The sequence below is a fragment of the Nycticebus coucang genome, chromosome 15, assembly GCF_027406575.1.
Source record: "Nycticebus coucang isolate mNycCou1 chromosome 15, mNycCou1.pri, whole genome shotgun sequence".
Lineage (NCBI taxonomy): Eukaryota > Metazoa > Chordata > Mammalia > Primates > Lorisidae > Nycticebus > Nycticebus coucang.
This window is the reverse complement of record NC_069794.1, coordinates 64791405-64813470: the sequence shown is the minus strand read 5'-3', so window position 1 is coordinate 64813470 and position 22066 is coordinate 64791405. Positions and strand designations below refer to the sequence as shown.

Genomic DNA, 22066 nt, shown 5'->3' with positions numbered 1-22066 from the left:
GCTTAATTATTTTTCTCATTAGGATCTTAGAAATAAAATAATGCTTCATGAAGAATCAAAAACTATGGAGAGAATTTTTTCCTCTAGGGGACGAATGAAAATGTCAGACAAATTCTTTGAGGGTGAGGAAGGAACTATTCCACTTGACCAGGTCTGCATATGAAGCATATGAGCACGTATGAGAGTCTATGGAACGCTGGGACTTTGTGGTCTCTATTTTCCTCCAACGCGCAGAACAGACGGACTCAATACAACACTTATCATTTTGGTATTAGCAGTGGGAATTGTTTATGCACTGACCTCTCTAACCCCCAAGGTTTAGTCCTATTAAACCACCTCCTTTAATTTCAGCACTGAGGCAAGAGTCTTTATTTGGAAGGTGGTGGACTATCCAGGAAGTTTAAGGAGGACCCACACAGTCTTTTTTATATCCTCTCTACTTTTTAGTTACAGATGTGAAACGGGTTGATGGTAAAAGATGCGAGGATTCTTGATGGATTGTAGGCTTAGTCAAATCCTCATCCCAGATGCTTTCCAGACAATGGAAATGTTACAGCAACAGCCCGATACTTAAGCAGGGACTGATATTTCTGCAGTAGCCTGTTTCTTACTGACTCATATTTTTCCTGGTTCTCCTAACAGACAAAATATAGTCACATTGGAGGAGCTAGAAATTGCTGATGAGAATTATTTGCATTTTCTGAAAACAGCCCAATTAGACCATAAACATACTGGATATTTGCGCTTCTTTTTTCTTCTCCAGCGTAAACTTTTAAGGAAAGCTCCTTTTTCTGGTGTTCTCTTTGAAAAAAAACTAAGGATATTTATCATGATTTGGAAAGTAGAATTAGTTTAACCATGCCTTATTTGGGGATTATTATCAGCAGAAGTATTTTTTAAGCGTTATGCGTAAAATACTGTGTTAAATAGACATTCAGAGAAGAATTAGGTAAGACCTTGCCTTTTAAAAGAAAACAGTATGTTTAGGGAGCTCAACTACTAGCAAATGTTACCAATAGCTGTAATCTAGGGTGACATGTGACAACTACCAAATAAGTGGCATGGATAGAAGAACTCACTTCTCACTGAGATAGCAAGGAATGGCCTGAATAATGCATTGAGAGGGAAATGGATGAATGAGGGGACAAAGTAGTTCATGCCTTAAGGAAATGATGGTCTATTAAGGGGTGACATACAGTAAAGAAAAAAGAATAATAAAATCCTGACATCAAGGAACAGATACAATTTCAGCCAGACATCAGAAGAGGATTCCTATAGGCATCTGGGGAAGGGAGGACCTTCCAAGCAGAGAAGATGGCCTTCCCCACAGGAAAACTGTCGGGGGACCCTAACAGGGCAGAAGTGGAAGGTGAGACCAACAGCAAGTAGCTTGTGAAAAGCTTGTGAATAAATTTGTATTTTAGTATGTATTTTTTGAACAAAGGAATGGTTTAGCATAGTGTCCACTGATACTCCTCTGGGGTTTTCAAGATAGTGACTGGGAATAACATGATGCAAGTTCCAATTTCAGAAAAGATCCGGGTAGCTTCAGAAAAGATCTTTGTTAAGCTGGAACAGTTCAAAGGGGGACTTAGTTAATATCCTGCTCCACATGGGGGACATACTCTTTTTGGTTTGATTAGTCTGTGGAAGTCATTTGACACTTTACACACGAAGAAGACAGAGTTTGTGAGAAAGATGAGAAATTAATCATATGTGCATTAGGTGTGTGCATATGTTCGGAGAAGTTGGGTTTAAAGTGTAGTGTTAATTTTTTTTATGAATGCAGTAACTCCAATACAATGAGGTATTGTATTTTGAAAATATTGTATTTCAATATTGTATTTTGAAAATACAATACCTCATTTTTCATAAAAAGGCATGAGAATGATTTTTTCTATAAATTAAATAAAATTTTCAATGAATTGGAAGAGTTTATGTTTAAAGCCACACAATTGTGATTCCCATAAAGTGAAACATATTTTTTAAGTTCATTTATTCTTATTAATTAATTTTTTGGATAGGTCCAGATTTTTCACATATACACTTTAATTCAAATAATGTCGATCGTTTCTTTAGAAACTTCTACCTGTCCTGTTTGAAAACTGCACAATTAACTGAAATTCCATATCCCATTGCTTCCAGTCTCTAGTGGCCAGTGAAGCAGTTCGTGCTATTAAGAATGTTCACAAAAATATAAGGTATACATATGGCAGTGGCTCAGAAAGTATATGTAAGTATTTCTTCTTATGATGTTGGCTACCTGTGAACTACTAAAGATACCCGTGGGTTTAGTTTTTCTTTGTAGATTTAATTTTCCTAAGTTTGTGCCTTTCAACAGGGTTACCTGTAAAACATTCTAACAATTAGTAACAGAAACATAATAGCTATGACAGTACTAAGCAAAGTTATATTAATAGATGAATATATTAAAAAGAAACCAAAGTAAAATTATACTTATCATTATAGAGTAGGGATTATAGAATTGGTATCATTATAGTTGAGAGAAGCAGAAAAGCTCATAAAGGGTCAAAAAAGTGTGTAAGAGATCCAGGGCCACCATGTAAAGTTATGGAGGTTGTACCCTACATAAATCTATGGGATGCCATTTATGAGCCACAGCTTGTAACACACTAAAGTTGAATGTCTTTTAGGTATATTACCTTGATGAGAGCTTGTATGTGGCAAACTCTTAATGAATGTTTTTTATTAATTTGTTGGAAGATGTATACACAGTGGGATGATAATAATTTTGCTCTTTTAAAAGCGGAGCAGAGATGGGAAAAGAGGAGCAGAAAATAAACATGTGCTGGAGATGGTGACTGACTCCTATAATCTCAGCAACTCAGGAGGCTGATGAGCTCAAGACCAGTCTGGGCAATGTAGGGAGACTCTATCTTTAAAAATATAGAAATAATTATTTGGGTATGGTGGTACATCTGTAGTCCCTGCTACTTAGGGGCTGAGCCAGGAGAAGTATGAAGCTGGGGTGATCTATAATGGTGCCACTGAACTCCAGCTTAGGCAACAGAGCAAGATTCCATCTTTAAAAGAAAAGAATAAAATGTAAATAGAAGGGAAGAGAAAGGAAAGGAAGAAAAGGGAAAAGCATATGAACAGGTGTCAAAAAGCTACAGCCTGAAGGCTAATCCAGCCTCCCTGGTTGTCTATGTATACCCTGGGAACTAAAAATAGCTTTTCTATTTTTTTTTTTCAAATCATTTGTTGAAAAAAATCAAAAGAATAAGATTTTGTCACACACGAAAATTACATGACATTTATATTTGTGTTCCTAAATAATTTTACTGGAATGCAGCCATACTCATTTATTTGCATGTTTTGTATGATGGCTTTCATGACAAAATAGTTGAGTTATTTTAACAGAAACCGCGTGGTTCACAAAAACTAAAGTATTATGTTTACAGAAAAAGTTGGCTGACTCCTAATGTGAGCAGTTAACTAATAAAATGCAGTATTATTACAGCAATAATTGCTATGAAGAAAATAGGATATGCTTATGGGTTGAGAACAACTGTAGACAAGAGAGGCTACTGAGCTAAAGGGGCCTGGAAGTTGTCTCTCTGAAGATGACATTTCTGGGAGAACTACCTAGTAAATGGCTATCACACAAAGATAGAGGAGAGAGGAAAAGATGAGGAATAGCATGTGAAAAGGCCTTGACACAATGTATTCAAAGACTCCAAGTTTTCTTTAATAGGTGTGATCTACAGAGTTACAAAAGCAGTCACATTTTTCATATTTTCAACAAATGGCTTACATAGAGGGTGCCCTATTTGTAGACAGTTTAAACACCATCTTCCTCTCTTCCCAACCACCTCAACTTATCAGCCAGGTCCTTATAATATCTCTGTCTCTTGGTGTCACTGTTCCACTGCTGCCTTTGCTGATCCAGTCCCTTACCTTCTTGCAGAGGAAACTCACAATTTACCTTCACAATTCAGAGCTTTCCGGTTTCCCATCTGCTCCTTTATTATTGTTCTCCAAAGCATTAACTCAGGCCTGGAGGAGCTTATAGAGGGATCTCTTTTTATCGTGGAATCAGTCCATCTCCACATATTGTTCACACACATGCTCCATATGAATATAAGCCTTGGAAAGTGGCTGGAAGAATAAATGCCAGATGTTGATAATGGTTATCAGAAATATTCAATGAATTAATAAATGAATGAAAAAATAACTTATCTAATACATTGTCAATGAATATTTTTGATATCATAAACAGTTCTTATGAAACAATCATAATCCAAATATAGGTAGAAAGAGGCAAAAGTGATTGTTCTCTGTATATTATATAATTTTCTACCTGTAGAAAATGAGAAAATCAACCAAAAATATTAGTAACAATCAAAGACTTGAGTAAGGTGGCCATGAACTAAACATACACAAAAATCTATAACTTTCTTATCTGTCAAAACTCATGTAGAAAATAAAATGGAAAAAAGATCTCACTGCTCCCCATTGCATACATACAAATACATACACGTACACATACATACACGTATGTAGAAACATATATATATATATCTGGATTCATTGTTAAATGTATACATGTACACACAATAAATTCATAGGACCTATATGAGACATAGAAAATTTACTCCTCTACATGAAGACCAATAGAAGAACAAATCTACCATGTTTCTCAGTGGGAAAGCAACATAAAATATTATAAATTAATTTTTATTGGTATTTTAATACAATCCTAATGAACACTTAAATAATTTTGAAGTTAATTCGAAAGAATAAATTGGTAGAAGAGCTTGTAAATTCGGAAAATAATAAATAATAAAATAAACAGTAAGAGACAATTTGCCCCATGCCCAAATTAAATATTAAGGCACATTATAAACTTATAGTAACTAAGACAACATAGAACTGGGCCTAGAAGGGACTATCACTAACAGGTATTTGTAAGTATAGAAAGACACTCAAATATAAGGAGATCTTGTATCTCATAAAGAAGGCATTTCAAACCAGTTAAGAATGTTAGATTATTTAACTACTGGAGTTGGAAAACCTGACAAATTACCCAGAAAAAAAACTGAATTGGATTACTAACGTGTGTTTTACCATGTTACAGATAAAAATCAAATATAAAATTTAAAATTAAAAACCCTGCCATAAACTAAATTGGAAGCTGAATAACCAAATGAGAGAAAAACATTCTCTGCATGTTACACAGGGCTAACAACGCTAATGTTGCTTTTATTAACAATCGATAAAATGAACCATGTAGAAAAATGAGGAAAGATAATTGATAGAAAATATAAAGATAGGTAGAGAACTCAAACGTATAAGCAAGAAAAGAACAAGTGATTCCATCACAGATTGGGCAAGGAACTTGAAGAGAAACTTCTCCGAAGAAGACAGGCGTGTGGCCTACAGACATGAAAAAATGCTCATCATCTTTAATCATCAGAGAAATGCAAATCAAAACTACTTTGAGATATCATCTAACTCTAGTAAGATTAGCCTATATCACAAAATCCCAAGACCAGAGATGTTGGCGTGGATGTGGAGAAAAGGGAACACTTCTACATTGCTGGTGGGAATGCAAATTAATACATTCCTTTTGGAAAGATGTTTGGAGAACACTTAGAGATCTAAAAATAGACCTGCCATTCAATCCTATAATTCCTCTACTAGGCATATACCCAGAAGACCCAAAATCACATTATAGCAAAGATATTTGTACCAAAATGTTTATTGCAGCCCAATTCATAATTGCTAAGTCATGGAAAAAGCCCAAGTGCCCATCGATCCACAAATGGATTAATAAATTGTGGTATATGTACACATGGAATATTATGCAGCCTTAAAGAAAGATGGAGACTTTACCTCTTTCATGTTTACATGGATGAAGCTGGAACATATTCTTCTTAGTAAAGTATCTCAAGAATGGAAGAAAAGTATCCAATGTACTCAGCCCTACTATGAAACTAATTTATGGCTTTCACATGAAAGCTATAACCCAGTTATAACCCAAGAATAGGGGGAAGGGGGAAAGGATGGGAGGGAGGGGGTAGGTGGGTAGAGGGAGGGGGATTGGTGGGATTACACCTGCGGTGCATCTTACAAGGGTGTATGTGAAACTTAGTAAATGTAGAATGTAAATGTCTTAACACAATCACTAAGAAAATGCCAGGAAGGCTATGTTAACCAGTGTGATGAAAATGTGTCAAATGGTCTATAAAACCAGTGTATGGTGCCCTATGATCTCATTAATGTACACAGCTATGATTTAATAAAAAAAAATACAAAGATAGGCAATAAATATGCCAAATAAAATGTGCAACTCACTAGTCATCAAAGAAACATAATGTTTAATTCCTACTGATAGTGCCAGAGGAGAAATTGGGCATATTTTATACCCTGTTCATGGATGCATAAATTAGTTCATTTTTTTTGAAATCTATTTGGCAATATGTATTGTAAAAAGTACTTACCCTTAGATTAGTAAATCTACTTCTTAGAAAGAATATTCTAACAAAATAAAGAAGCAATTATATATAAACAAGGGTGCTTATTATTTAAGAAAAAAGGTAATAGCTACTTAAATTAATTGCATCTAGTTTTCCAATGCAATGCTATGAGATAATTGAAAATGATTGAGTTCATTAATATTATATTTAAATACTGTATGTTATAATTATTATATTTAGAAATGTTACAAAACAGCATATAGCATAATATTATTTACATAGTAAAAAATATTGAGTATATGAATGCATGTATTGATTTTTCAAAAAAGCACTGAAAACATTATTGGTAATTATCAGTCCCTAGAAAGATTATGGTAGAGTCATGGGAAATTTTTCTTTTCTTCCTTAATGTGTTTTCCTTCAATCTCCATTTTGTACAAGAAAGTGAGATTATTCCATAATCAGAAAAAAGCAAAGCTATTTGTATTTTGAGAAAAAATTGCCAGTTTGTTAATTAATTCGAAACATTTAGATTTAAAAAGGAATTTCTTTCTTTTTTTAGACCTAGCTCCTGGAGGTTCAGATGATTGGATCTATGATTTGGGCGTCAAGTATTCGTTTACAATTGAACTTCGAGATACAGGCAATCATGGATTCTTGTTGCCACAGAGTTACATCAGGCCTACTTGTGAAGAAGCTCGAGCGGCTGTTTCTGAAATAGCTTGGCATGTCATTAGGAATGTTTAATGCCCTTGATTTAATCATTCTCCTTTCATATTTTAATTTATTAATTCCAGCAAGACCAAATCCCAAAATCATCTTATCAATTTTATCAATAGTTCTGATGAAATATTTCTCTATTCCTTGGTTTTGTTAAAGATCAATAAGTGCTCGTTTGAAATTAAGGCAGAAGAGCCTTCATGTCTTTTTATCATTTTTTATTTTTTGTTTTGTGAGAGGCTAGTTACTGTTTTTTCCCTTTGATTTCCAACGTTGGATTAGGTTGTCTCAAGCAATTTCAATAACCTGTTGGCTCCTAAGCAACCAAAGGAAAGGTGGTATGGAGTACATTGAAGATTTCTGCTCCAAATTTTCAATAAATTTCTGCTTGCGCCTTTAAAAACACGACTGTGCATTTCGTTTGCTTTACAGAAATAGGCGAAGGTGGAGAAAGGGGAGGAGTGTCAAAAACTACAAACACTGCCTCTCACTCCAGGTCAGATACTCAATAAACACTGTTTAGCAAATGAATGAATGGGTGCAGTCATTTTCGACAACAAATGTGGCATTTTGTGCATCTGCAGCAGGCTATTTATTGTAATAAATTATGTAATAAAAAGATAAAACTCTCTTAAATCCACCTTTGACTGGGAACATCAGGTCCCCCGGCTCCCAGCGTACTCTCTGGCGATCTCTTGAAATGAATGCCCAGATTTGGTAATTTCCACTGCCGATCACTCACTCTTATCAGAGTGGGCGTTACGCGAAGGGGGCGTGTCTGCGAAGGGGCGGTGCCTGAGCGCTGACGACTAATCTGGCCGCCGGAAGCTGTCTTGGTCTACGGAGGAACTGGGCAAGCCCCTGACTTCCGGCGGCATTTTGAGGCGGTCCTCCTAGCGGCCTGGTAGTTCTTTCTTTACCTTTTCTTATTCTCCAGTCACTGAGTTCTTTTTCCTCCTACGTCTCGGTCTCGCCTGACCCTGGCGAAAAGGCGGGCGGGTTCCGCTTCTCAGCTGCCCCGGGAGCCCCTCGCTAGCCGAGGGCCGGTTCCCGGGAGCCGCGCGCGCTCCTCCTTCTCGTCGTCGTACTCCCGGGGCCAGGCGCGGGGACAGAGAGTCGCCTCCCCCGCTCCTCGGAGCGGAGGCGGCGGTGGTACCTACGGATTGCGCTTGCGAAGGGAGCTTGGAGAGGAGGTAAGCGTTCTGAGAATTGGTGTGGGTATCTGGAGAAAGGCGTTGAGCGAACCCGAAGTGGGAGGGCCGAGTTGTCCTCCCATCCTCGCTTGAGTCAAACAGTGGAATTTTGAGCTCTCCTTAGCATCTCACCCTTAACTCTGCGGTAGTTGTCTGTGTTCAGACACCTTTTCTCGCTCTTGTTATGATTTTGGCATTTGTCAAAGGGGACAAATAGACAAATGTGCCTCTCTCTACCATTTACTGTAGGCATGAACACCCTTGCACGGTAGCTGCATTTGTATGGGACGGAAAGGTGCAGCAATATGGTCTTAGATTTAGGGTCTTGCTATATGCGCATTCCATACCTATTAGAGCAATGGATGTCATACTTTTGACTGTTTGGTCTTGCTTATTTCATAGACATGTTAACGATTTAGGTCCCCGGAGTTGAGGAGTACTGCTGTATCCTCACATTTCCTAGGTAGTTAACTCTTGACAACTATCGGAAACTGGGGAGAGTGGAATGAAAGGAGAGGGTCTGATATTTGGCATTATCTTTTTCTAAATAGGTTAACGTAATTTTTTGTGATTTGAAAATTATTAGTAGGTAATACTTGAATTATATTGGTAGGATTACGTTTGTGAAGGGTGTGTCTTAAGCTATTGGGTTATATGATGAGGCTTTGAGATAATTTGAACTACTTTGAAAATTGTAGGAGTTATGAAATTTCTTCAGGTTTTTGGATTTTTAAATGTTATTTTTTTCTTTGTCACACCAATATATATGACTTTGGGATTAAAGAAGTAATATTAAAAGTTGGGGAAATACCTTTACTCCTCAAATGTTCAAAGTTCACGATATTGTGGCAGTAAATTCAAATAGTTATGCCTTTAAGTATGTACCAATTATGATGCCTATGAGCAAGATCTACTCTTGTAATGTTTGAAATTACTCGTTTTAATACTCAAGTGACAATATTTTGGAGAGCTTTATGGATAAAGTATAGGTTTTCAAATAATTTTTAATTTCTTAATGAACTATTTGGATTATAATAAATGACAGTTTCGACGAGAGTAAAAGTTGGTTCAGGCATGTAGCAATTTGTCTGTAAAAATTATTGCACTGTGAAAGTGAGACTTTCACTATGTGCATCTGATAAGATCTAGTTTCATCAAACATTTGCTTTTTGCTGGCTCTGATTACTAATCGTTCGAAATGAACATTGCATATTTTGAGACTTGCAAACTTACTTGATTTTCCTATCTGTAATGTGAATAAAAATACTTAAACCCAGCAGATGGATGCTATTTTAACTTCTGCACAAATTTAGATTTTAATAAATCATTAGTGTTTATTTACGTAGTAACATTCATTTGCAAGTAGAAAGTAAATTATTTCATTTGGATAATTGGTTTTCAGTGGGTGTTAGTCTTCCTTACCACCTTCATCTTCCAAACCCCATCTCATATAGGTAGAAGTGAAGATATTTCACCAGATGTTTAGTAGCAGTTGAAACAGTTGAAACATTAACTACTGTTGCTATATCAAGTGTCTTTTATTCTTGTTCTCTTCTTTCTTTCTTTTTTTTTTTTTTTTGGTAGTTTTGTATGTTGCAGTTCTGTGTACTTTTTTACTTTATTGTAGCTGCTGCCATGAATTATTTTCTGTGCACAGTCTTTTTAACAAATTATTTTTTTTCTGCCCAGTGATACAGTATTGCTTTGGTAATTCCTGTATAGTCAGTTTAAGTCTGTCAATTCTGTTTGGTGTAGAGTTTGTAATTGTTTTAGTCTCAAATATACCAGATAAGCAATCTGAAGAGTTGTTTTAGAAAGTTCTTTCAAAAAAATTCTTATGAACTATTCATCAAATGAACTTAGCTGTTTTTTCCTTTTGAAAATAAAAATTTGAACAGACGTTATTTTGACTAATACCCTTTAACGTTAGAAATTCAGGGTTACAGATTTATCCTACTCAGAGTACATTTTATGTAGTTTTAATTGATGAATTATTTGACAGTTTCTAATAATTCTTGTACTCATCCAAATTAAAATGGTTTATGTTTTCATTTCGGCTGCTGGCAGATGAGACCTGAGAAAGATGTAATTATGGATTGAAGAATTGAAGTGAAGATGCTAGAACTGATACATTTTTATGGATAAGATTTTTGAAATTGGGCTTCAAGAATAGTTTTCAAAAAGGGTCCCTTTCTAAGCCATATGTATAGTGTGAATCTCCTAGTTATATTGTGATATTTATTGTAAGTTTCTGGGAGCATTTATTAAGGCCCTCTTTTGGTGGGTCTTTATTAATAAACTCAAACTTTATTTCCTGGATTTTCTTTTTCTTTTTTAATTAAAAACAGATTTTAAAAACTTCAGATATTTATTTCCTCTGCGAATGGAGAGAAGAGAAATAGGAAAATAATAGACTTTACCAGTGTCACTCTGGTTTTGATAATGCTCATATTTGGGAAAGACATGATGATTGGGTAGAATTGTGATAATTTCAAGCAAAGAATAATTTGAAAACAAACATGGAGGAAAAGCTTCAAAGAAGAATAAGCTGAATTAATGTTATTGGTATGACCTCAATTTATAGTCTCTGTGATAGAAAAGATTTTAGCATTTACATTTTTATTTTATAGTTTCTAACTTTTCTCAAATACTTTGAAAAGCATTTAGTACTCACTGAAGCCTGTTCAAGTATAATTGGAAAAGATTTTTTCATCTTTAATCAAATCTGCATTTTATTCTTTTGTTGAATTCATCTTCTTTTGTGTACTCAAGTTTTAAATAGGATTGAAAATTCTAATTAATTCACATAAGTTGGTAACTTAGTTTTAAATTAATAATGTAAAAGGAAATGTTTTTCTGCCGTACTGTAGGTAATATGTATATTTTTAGAGAAATGGAATTTTAAAAGTTAAATTGTATATATTTTATTTATGAAAACTCATGAATGTCTCATTAATGATATCTTGTTACTTTTTGTTGTTGACTACTGATAGAAATTCCTAGATGGATGACCAGAAGACTTCCTCTTTCGTTTGGAAATCTTCAATTCCTGCTTTTTCCCTTTTTGCCTCAGATGTTTTACTTACACACACACACACACACACACACACACACACACACACACACACACACACGTATATACAAGTTCTTACAATTAACTTCACAAACTCATGCTGGAAAAAGTGCTACATACCTTGTTGACTATCACTGTAGTCACCTTTGAAGTGCTCTCCTTGGGAAGGTAGGCACCAATGTCATCACCTAGTTTGCCCTTCAGAGCAGTTTTGGAACTCTTTCTGGAATGACAATCAGAGCTGTGATGTCCTGAATGTCATAAAAATGTCTTTCTTTTAATTCTTTCCTTTATCTTCAGGTAAAGAAAAGAGTCATTGGGGGCCAGATCAGGTGAATAGGGAGATTTTCGCAATACAGTTATTTGTTTACTGACTAAAAACTCCCTCACAGTGCTGTGTGAGCTGATGCATTTGTCAAGATGCAAGACCATCATTGCACACACATTTCTCATTCCAAGATTTTTTTTTTTTTTTTTTGAGACAGAGTCCTGGTCTTGGTTTTGTTGCCCTTGTTAGAGTGCCCTGGCATCCTAGCTTATAGCAACATCAAATTATTGGGCTCAAGCGATTCTCTTGCCTCAGCCTCCCAAGTAGCTGGGACTACAGGTGCCTACCACAACACCTGGCTATTTTTTTAAGAGACGGGGTCTTGCTCTTGCCCAGGCTGGTCTTGAACTTGTGAGCTCAGGCAGTCTACCCGCCTTGACCTCCCAGAGCTCTAGGATTACAGGTGTGAGCCATCCCCCTCCGCCTTACTCCAAGATTTTCCTGTTTCTCTATTGATGTTTACTTGGTCTGCTATGCTTCTCACATGGTTGGTCAAAAATTTTGATGCACAATACGTAGATTTTTGCAATGTTTTCATCAGTTCTGCTTGTTCCTGGCTGGCTGCCTGCCCTAACCTCTGTTCATCAGTGAAGCTTTCTTTCCCACTTCTGAGCTTGCAAGCCATGTGTACACTGCTGTTTTCTTCATGGCATTATCCCCATAAACTTGGACTAACATGTCCCTGATTTCAGTTCCACTCTTGCCAAGCTTAACAAGAAATTTAACGTTTGTTTTGTTCTAATTCAGGCTCTGATATTTTTGCAACAGCACACAAAAACGTGCAGCAACAATCCGTAATGAATGACGCAACACCACACTTCAACATGAACACAGATGTAAGACACTGATATAACAAGGTTATGAAATCATACTGAGTTTTTTTTTTTGGTACGGTTTTGCCAACGTAAGTGCACAGTGGCAAGTTCTTGAACTTAATTGTCAGGCGTGTGTGTGTGTGTGTGTGTGTGTATTAAACTTTCTGTTTAGGACCTTTCTGTAATGTAGACTTTGTACTTAGATGCACTGTCACTTAGGGCAAGGTCTGGTACTGGTTGATTCTCTTGAGAAAAAAAAGAGAATACAATTGCATTTCTTCCTTAAGTTGGAGACTCAACAGTAGTAGCTGGGAGTAGAATTCTTGGGATAATCTTGGGCTAATCACTATGTAGGTGAATATTGAGTAGATGTTACCTGTAAAAGCAGTTTTGTCCTTCTGAAAAGCAGCTTTTTTAGTGGTCAGAATGTAAGGGGAAGGGTTGTGAATCATTAGTCCTCACTTGATTGTCTTATCAGTCTAAATCCTTTGAAATCTTCAAAGCTTGAGGGTTCTAGATTGGAGAAGACCTGTGAGACCAGACTTTCTAACAGAGCAGTAACTGTTCACGTTAGGAGAATAGTGCTGCTGCAAGCAACGGATGACAGAGCAGGAAAAGTTGATAGCTGGAACTCTCAGAATGAGATGATGGATGACTAATGTTTAAAGTATAATAATAAATAGCTTGTTATCCTAACTGTGGAAACCATTGCCATTGATTTTTTTTTTTTTTTTGTAAGGAGAGTGTTGTAAGTAAGGCACTTTGGGGTAGGTGCTTAGGGGGCAGAACTACCTAACTTCCATTGATAGCAGAAGGAAAAATGTAAGGTTAGCGTTAACCTAATTGAAGTAGGGTGGGTAGGATGGCTTGCCTATTTTCTAAGTTCTAGAGAACTAGCTAATAAGGAATTTTGGAATGTTTTTAAGGAATATTTTTAAGAAATGCTTTAAAAATTGAATAGTTGAGAATTGCACTGTATATGTGTATGTTAATATTTATGGCAAATATATAATGAAACATTAAAATGTGTTTCTCTAAAGCTTTTCTATGTACTTTGTGATGCATTTCCTTCTTATTGAATCTTGCTTAGATATAAATTGTAAAAAAAGTATTTTTCTCAGTTAATCAAAGCTATACATTTTCTGGAGCTTACTCAGCTCCATTTCTTTTAACTTTCAGTTCTTTATGTTCAGTAAATCAAATAGGCATAAGAAATTTTACCAACTTTTCCCCTGTAAGTTCACATGTAGGCTGAGAACAAGTCCAAGAAAAATTAAATCAAAGATTATCTTATAATGCTATCACCAATGTGTAGAGTTGGTATATAAATAATTATTTGGAGAAGACTTGATACATAAGTGATTTTTATGTCACAGCAAATTCACATTCATCTATTTTACACCCTACACTCATTTTGAAATTTGTAATTACTTTAAAGTTACTCTCTAACTTCTTTGAAATCGTAAATTTTAATTGCTATTATGTTAAAAGAGTGATTATATTTTATGTTAATGAATAAGAAAAATATAGATTTTTCTGATTCAAAAATCACCATATTGTATCATCTCATATTGTTCTTTTCTTGGTTCCCCATCTTTTTTTCCATTTGTCAAATGTTATCCTCATTCTTTGGATCCTTTTAAAAATGAGATCAGAAGTACATAGCTGAATCAAACATTATTTATAATATTTTATTGTCACTGTTTTGATTTTGTTTAATTTCCTTTTAAGTAATATGTCTGTACTTTGAAGTGACTTCAAAGAGCATTGTGATCTTTATAGAGATGACTTTTACACCAAATGAAGCTTTTTTAACTACTGTGGTTTATTCTGGTAATTTTTTTTTTTTTTTTTATTGTTGGGGATTCATTGAGGGTACAATATTCTGGTAATTTTTGATGAGTAGTGAGATTTCGACTAGTATTTAGATTGTGTTAAATGTGATGCAATTTAGTTTTCTTTTTTCCTTCCCCTATTAGGCAGTTCCTGTCCTCTTCCTACAGTATTGTACACTCAAGGTTATATCTTGGTCTATAATTTAATATTGTTTTCTAATGAATATTATACTACCTTTATCTGATGTTTGTATTTCTAGTTGAATTACCAAATTATATAATTTTAGTTTTCTATTAGTTTTAGTTTGTGAATGTTTTATTTACTTAAAAATTTTTATAATTTCCTCCCTTTTTTCTTGTTGCTAATAATGGTAAAATAGTGTGTTCTTTACTTTTAGCACTTTTCACTTTTATGTCAATTTAGTATAGATTATAGAAACACCTTGACTTCTTCTACCCTGTTTCCCCAAAAATAAGACATCCTCCGAAAATAAGACCTACTTACAGGAAAGATGAGACGTCCCCTGAAAATAAGACCTAGCGCATCTTTGGGAGCACACCTTAAGACAGTGTCTTATTTTCAGCGAAACAGGGTATTTCTGAGCCTGTTCCGTTTTTCAAGAAAGTCATTTTATCAACATTGGATTTTGTTTTGTTTGTTTTTTGAATTACTGGGAAGGAAAGATCCTTGATCAGATTGCTTCTCTTTGAACTCTGTAAGGCAAAGAAAATATTTAAGTAGCATTCATTTTTCTCCCAAGCTGCTTTTTTTGGAGCATAACAACTGTTGTCACTTAGACTGTATAAAACATAATTTCTACTATCAATAAAAATTTCACCAATTATATTTTCCTGGGTTTTTTTGCTATAACTTTTCCTTAAAGGTTAGTTACTAAATTTTGAAGCAGTTTTTCTAACTTACAGACTAAACATTTCATACTGTATTCTCTGAAGTTGATTGTGCTATTGAAAACTTTGCTGTGTGAGTAAAGTCCTATTCACTCCACAAAAGAAGTATAATTCTAGGCAACAGATTTCACAGCTGTCATAATTCATTAGTAAGACATGTTTTAGAGGATACCTTATCTTTGTTTGCCTGTGACCTTTCCTATGCTTCTTTTCTCCTAAGGAAAATCTCCTGTAATTTTGCAGAATTACCTATAGTTTTATCTACTTGTAAGTTTTGGGCTCAGTTATTTAAAAGTAAAGAATTTTACAGTTTGCCTCTCTCTTTTTTTGGTTAAAGTAGTACAAAATGTCAAAAATTAGAAGGAAGGTCACAGTGGAAAATACCAAGACCATATCTGATAGCACATCCAGAAGACCCAGTGTATTTGAGAGGCTTGGACCCAGCACTGGCAGTACAGCAGAGGTGAGTTGTCGCTAGCATAGTTGCAGGGGTTCTCTTAGAATCCTGTAGTTGAAATACTGGCTTGTATTATAAAGGCGAACAGGTTGTTCTATAGTAGGAATGTTGGTTAAATAAATTTTTTAAACTGTTTTTTATAAAAAGGAATGAAAAAGGCGATAGGGTTTATGGGTTTTTCATATTTTTCTCTGATTTTATTATTTGGGGAGTAACACAGCACAGATGAGCTGGAGTTTTGGTAGCATTTGTTTTTAATTTTGTCCCACTAGCATTTTTTCCCTAGAAATAAATATGAAATTTACATAGTAATATCTGTCTCTTAGACACAGTGCCGTAACTGGCTGAAGACTGGCAACTGCCTCTATGGAAACACATGTAGATTCGTACATGGCCCTTCACCTCGTGGTAAAGGTTATAGCAGCAATTATAGAAGGTAAACTGAGAACTTTGAATTATTCACATATTTTTAGTAGGTGGTTTTTATAATTTAGTGTAAAAATCTAAAATATATTTATTTCGCTAGCCTTTCTATTTTGGTGCTAATCTTATCAATAGTCAAAGATCAACAGGATCTTTCTGTTATTTTCAAGATTAATAAAGTGTTTGCTTTAAAATTAACTTGTTTAATATTTATTTGTTTGCACAATAGACATTTTTGTAATATGTATATGGCTTACTTACCTCCCAAATTATGTATTAATTGCTTCCTAAGACTGCAGAATTGCATAGTGTCTGAATTTATTTTTACTGAGGATGGCTGTTTTTAACTCTTAAAACATTAAAATTTAAGTAAGGTATAATTTTAGCTTTTTAAGATTTTCTAAGTTCAAAGCTTGTACAAACTCTGCAGTTAAAATACATTTGCTAAATCCCTATCACAATATGTTAGCATAAATGAAAATGTATATTTATATGTGATAAATGTATTCCCTGTTTAGAATATCATTCTGCCTTTATTAAAAACGTGGCTAAATTGAATTTGTTTAATAAAGATCTTTTATTTTTCTTTTGGTTCCTGCATGATGGTTTTATTATGGTGTTTAAAGATACACATAAAGGTCAGGAGTAGTGGCTCATGCCTGTAATCCTAGCACTCTGGGAGGCTGAGGCAGGAGGATTCCTTGGGCTCAGGAGTTTAAGACCAGCCTGAGCAAGAGTGAGACCTTATCTCCACTAAAAAACAGAAAAATAAACTAGCCATGGTGGCGGACACCTATAGACCCAGCCAGCTACTTGGGGGGCTGAGGCAGGAGGGTTGGTTGAACCCAGAAGTTTAAGGTTGCTGTGAGGTGGGCTGACATCACAGAACTCTAGCCTGGGGCAACAGAGAGAATCTCTGTCACAAAAAAAAAAAGAAAGAAAGAAAGAAAAGATGGACATAAAGATTGTCACAAAAATAATTTAAACTTGATTATAAATAAATAATTTACCTAGTTCTAAGATTGGGTGTGCTGATTGCTTTGGGTAGAGCAACAGTATAAAAACTGAATATTGGCATTTGGAGATTTTTTTTTAATTGGATAATTTTTTTTGTTTGTGGTGTGTGGATAGATTTTGAGGTTTAGCAGAATTTAAAATTCAAACTTTAACATTAGCTCACTTAAAAAAATTAAAAAAAAAAAAAAAGCAAAAGGCCAGGTGCTGTGGTTAATGCCTTATCTTAGCACTCTGGGAGGCCTAAGTGGGTGGATTGCTTGAGCTCACAGGTTCAAGACCAGCCTGATCAACAGTGAGACCCCATCTCTAAAAAATAGCCAAGTATTGTGGTGGGATATTGAGAAGTCCCATCTACTCGGGAGGCTAAAAGGGAAGAGGATAAGTTTAGCCCAAGAGTTTAAGGTTGCTGTGAGCTATGACATCATGGCACTCTTGAGCTATGACATTATGTCACTCTACCAAGGGTGACAAAGTAAGACTCGGTCTCCAAAAAAATAAATAAATAGCATTAGCTAACATCCCATTACCTTAAATGTTGTACATTTTAGTTTATTTGTGAGACCAAATGCTTCTATTTGTGTGTAGGTTGTCATTTGTCAATTCTGTTAATGTGGGAAAATTAGTCTTTATTGTGTATGTTTAATTACCTGTATATATGCACATTTAGACCCACACCTGTGGAAATTATTTCAATAATTTTAATGTTTTGTTTATATTAGCACCATACTTTTAATATATCCTTTAATTTATCTTTGAAATTTATTATTAGGTGACTCAAAATTTTAATATAAGAAATAGTTTTGAGAAAAATAAGCAGAAAAATTTACCTAAAAAGGAAAAAAGTAAACTCAGTACTAGACTTAGAATAAAGGATTTTTGTTATAATTTTGTTATTTTGTACATGTTTTTGTATCTAATAACTTTGGTGTATTTTTTTTGGTAGGGATGAAAAATACACTTCGTAATTTCATTTAAAGATGGGGAAACAATGCATTTTAGAAAATGCTTATTTATATATAAAACATTTAAGCCATTCATTTGAGCATTCCCTGTGTGTAGAGCATCCTCTTTGTTAGGTGCTATTTAGGATAGAAACAAGTTCAAGATAAAACTGTTTTATTATCCAAAGGAGACCAGACCACATAGGAATTACATGTACATCATAATTATAATTTAAAACACTTAAATAGTGGTTCTTAAGAAGAGTTTCTAGTTTTTCATTTTGCTTCAACTGTTAAAACATTTAATATATAGATTTATTAAAATATGCCTATAAATATTAATGTGATACTTCAACATGAATTAACTCAAATGATTTCTTCACTAATTATATGATTTGTAATAATGATAAGTTGAAGGAATTGATTTGAGTGATCAATGATTATTTGAAATAGATAACTATTAATGTGAATTGTTCTTATTTTTTAATATATACTGTACTTTTTGGTGGTCAAAGAGAAAAGAGCATTTATTAACTTCTCTTACCTTCTTTTAAAAGAATATACTCCTTAGAGCTAGTATGTTTTCCATCTTTCCTTTGTTTTTCCCACTAAATGTGAAAACAATTGCATAGCTGTATGTTATCAAATTTCTAGTACCATTACCATTGTTGAAGATAATTATGTATTTTTCTTTTAATTAAAAAAAATCCACCACAGAAAGTAAAATTGCTGTTCTAAAATTTGCTTTGAATCCTTTGTCTGTATTCTGAAATAATTTAAAATCTAAGAAAAATTATAAAACTCCTGTTTGCTTTGATTCTTAGGTATGTAAAGTATTTTATCAGTTGTTGATAATGCTGCTTCCTCTGATTAATTCTGCAACTTTGTAGTTTAAAACTTCATTTTACTACTGCCTCTGTAGCCTGTTAACTCCTTTTTCTTACTTCACATATAGTTCTTATACATATCACTAGAACCTGTCATCCTATGGAACTTTAATGTACATATTTTGGTTAGTATTAGGAGAAAACTGTGTTACTCATATTTTTTGTATATTAATGTTTAAGCCAAAACTAATTATTTTTCAGAAAATTAGGAGCCAAAGACAGTTAGAAAAATTATGTTGAGATTTGTGAGGGTATTTCTGTAAATATGTTCTTAGAAAATGTTATATAAATATAGATTTTTTTTTGTTGTTTTGTTTTGCTTTTTCTTTTGTTTTTGTGTTTTGGTTCAAAGGTCACCAGAAAGACCTACAGGGGATCTTAGAGAAAGAATGAAGAACAAGCGCCAAGATGTGGACACCGAACCTCAGAAAAGAAATACAGAGGAGTCATCCTCACCTGTTAGGGTAGGAGTGAATTTCCCAAAACAAAGTTAAATTTTTCGATAGTGAATTATGTTTTCATCTCCATTTTAAATATTATCTTATGTGCTAAATATATGGTAAATATGTAATATGGCATTATATTATTCTATATGGATAACATAATTTAGAGAAAAATGTTTTCCTGAGAAAACTGTAAATTATTTCAGTTCTTCATGATAGTTGAGATGAAAGACCTTGCGTGGCAGAGCTCAAGATGAACTGAATAGGGTTTTTGTAGTCTGGTGAGGGTCAAGAGTATCTAAATATATTTCTAAATTTTCAGAATTCAGCGCCATCATATTCTGCTTCTAAGAAAGATTGAAGTGGCTTATAGTGGCTTATAGAAGTGGCTTTAACACTTACAAGTTAAAACAATGAAAGCAAAACATGGGGGTAATAAAACTGAACCAGAAAGCTTAGGTAAAGGAAAGCACATATGACCACAAAATTTGGTTGTGAATTTGTTGGCAATAAAGCCAAAAAATATATAATTTGTCATGCAGTTCACTGAATAAAAGAAAATAGAAGCGTTTGTCAGAAATGCAGAGCTTCCCAAAACTATTATTTTTTTGAGAAATTTATCATACCTTTGTGTGTGTGTGTGTGTGTGTGTGTTTGTAATGGCTTTATTGAGGTATAATTCACAACCTTAAAATTAACTCATTCAAAGTACACACATTCGTATTCTTTGTATGTTCACAAAGTCATGCCACCATCACCATAGTCAATTTTAGAATACTTTCATCACTCCATAAAGAAACCCCATACCCTTCAGAGCACTCACCCTCCTGTTTTTACACTGATCCCCAGCTGTGGGCAACCACTAAATCCTCTTTCTTTCTCTCGATTACCTAGCTTGTACATTTCACATAAATGGAATCATAAAATGTATGATCTTTTGTGACGAGTTTCTTTCACTTAGCATAGTGTTTGAATGTTCATAAAAGACTGTAGGATGTATAGGTATTTTATTTCTCATTTTGCCAAATCCTACATTGTATTGATATACTACATTTTGTTTATCAGTTCATCAATTAATGGATATTTGGGCTTTTTCCACCTTTTTTGCTTTTTTTTGTCATTTTTTTTTTTTATTAAATCATAGCTGTGTACAATAATGCAATCATGAGGTACAATGTGCTGGTTTTATAAATATTTTTTAAATATTTTCAACGAACTGTTTAACATAGCCTTCATGGCATTTTCTTAGTTATTGTGTTCAGACTTTTATATTCTACATTTAGTAAGTTTCACCTGTACCCTTCTAAGATGCACTGTAGGTGTGGACCCACTAATTACCCTCTCTCCACCTATCCTTCCCTCCCCTCCCTTGCCCCTTTCCCCATATTCTTGTGCTGAGATTGGGTTATAGCTTTTGTATGACAGCTATCCATTAGTTTCATATTAGGGCTGAGTACATTGGGTACTTCATCTTTTGGCTTTTATGTATAATGCTGCTATGAACATTTATGTACTAGATTTCCCCCCTCCCCCGCCTTTTATGTGTGGGCTTGTTTTTATTTCTCTTGGGTTTATATACATTCTGAGTTATACAATATTGGAATTGCTGAGTTACATGGTAACTCTATGTTTAACTTTTTGAGTAACTACTAAACTATTTTCTTAAGCAGCTGTGCCATTTTACATTTCTGGCAGCCGTGTGTGAGGGTTCCAGTTTCTCCACATTCTCACCAACACTGTCTTTTTGATTATAGCCATCCTGGTAGGTGGGAAATGATAAAGTAGTTGTGGTTTTGATTTGCATTTCTCTGGTAGCTAATGATGTTGAACATCCTTTCATGTGCTTATTGGCTATTTTTATATTTTCTTTGCAGATCTTTGCCCATTTATTAAATTGGGTTGCCTTTTTTATTATTGAGTTGTAAGAGTTACTTTTATTTTAGATATAAGACCTTCATTATGTATATGACTTGCAAATATTTTCTCCTGTTCTACAGTTGTCTTCACATTCTTGATAATGTCCTTTAAAGCCCCAGAGTTTTTAATTCAATGAAATATAACCTATCCTTTTGTTGTTGCTTGTGCTTTTGGTCTCATCTAAGAAACTATTGTTTAAGGTCATAAAGATTTACACTTATGTTTTCTTCAAAGAATTTTTTAGTTTCAGCTCTTATATTTAAATCTTTGATATATTTTGAGCTCATTTTTATTTATGATATGAAGTGAGAGTCAAGCCTGATGTTTTAAATATGGCCATCCAGTTGTCCCATATTAGTTTTTTATGAAAGTTACTGAAATGTACAAGCAGCAACTTCTTTGATCACTGAAAATATATAAGCTTTATTTTTGACCTATGATAAATATGTTGTAATTTTGTAGAGACTTACTTTTGGGCACCTTAAATAATGCCATTTTAGGTAGGTTTCTAATGTTTGATGTGGTATAGTAATTTCAGAAATCTTAAATAGTGTTTCTCAGCTTGCAGTTTCAAGCTGTCAAGAGATAACCACTGATGGATGCACAGTTGGGAAGAGATGCTAAGTTTTACACCATTTTAAAAATATATGTATGCGTAGTGTTCC

At 34.2% G+C, this 22066-nt stretch overlaps 2 protein-coding genes across 9 annotated transcripts in view; both read left to right on the top strand.

The window, feature by feature from the left end:
• CPB2 (carboxypeptidase B2) overlaps positions 1 to 7747 on the top strand; it is a 57967-nt gene extending 50220 nt beyond the window's left edge. Inside the window, exons 8-9 of one of the 3 annotated variants that reach the window (XM_053563964.1) lie at positions 2146 to 2233; positions 7006 to 7747. In XM_053563964.1, coding sequence (XP_053419939.1) covers positions 2146 to 2233; positions 7006 to 7190 — 273 coding nt within the window. In that variant the 3' untranslated portion in view covers positions 7191 to 7747. The remainder of the gene's footprint in view (positions 1 to 2145; positions 2234 to 7005) is intronic. The other 2 variants (XM_053563963.1, XM_053563962.1) reach the window with 2 other exon arrangements.
• A 262-nt stretch (positions 7748 to 8009) lies between these two features.
• ZC3H13 (zinc finger CCCH-type containing 13) overlaps positions 8010 to 22066 on the top strand; it is a 108434-nt gene continuing 94377 nt past the window's right edge. For 2 of the 6 annotated variants that reach the window (XM_053563492.1, XM_053563489.1), the window contains exons 1-4: positions 8023 to 8356; positions 15657 to 15779; positions 16100 to 16209; positions 19394 to 19505. In XM_053563492.1, the coding sequence (XP_053419467.1) occupies positions 15663 to 15779; positions 16100 to 16209; positions 19394 to 19505 (339 nt within the window). In that variant the 5' untranslated portion in view covers positions 8023 to 8356; positions 15657 to 15662. Of the gene's footprint in view, positions 8357 to 15653; positions 15780 to 16099; positions 16210 to 19393; positions 19506 to 22066 lie in introns of all 6 variants that reach the window. The other 4 variants (XM_053563493.1, XM_053563491.1, XM_053563490.1 and 1 more) reach the window with 3 other exon arrangements.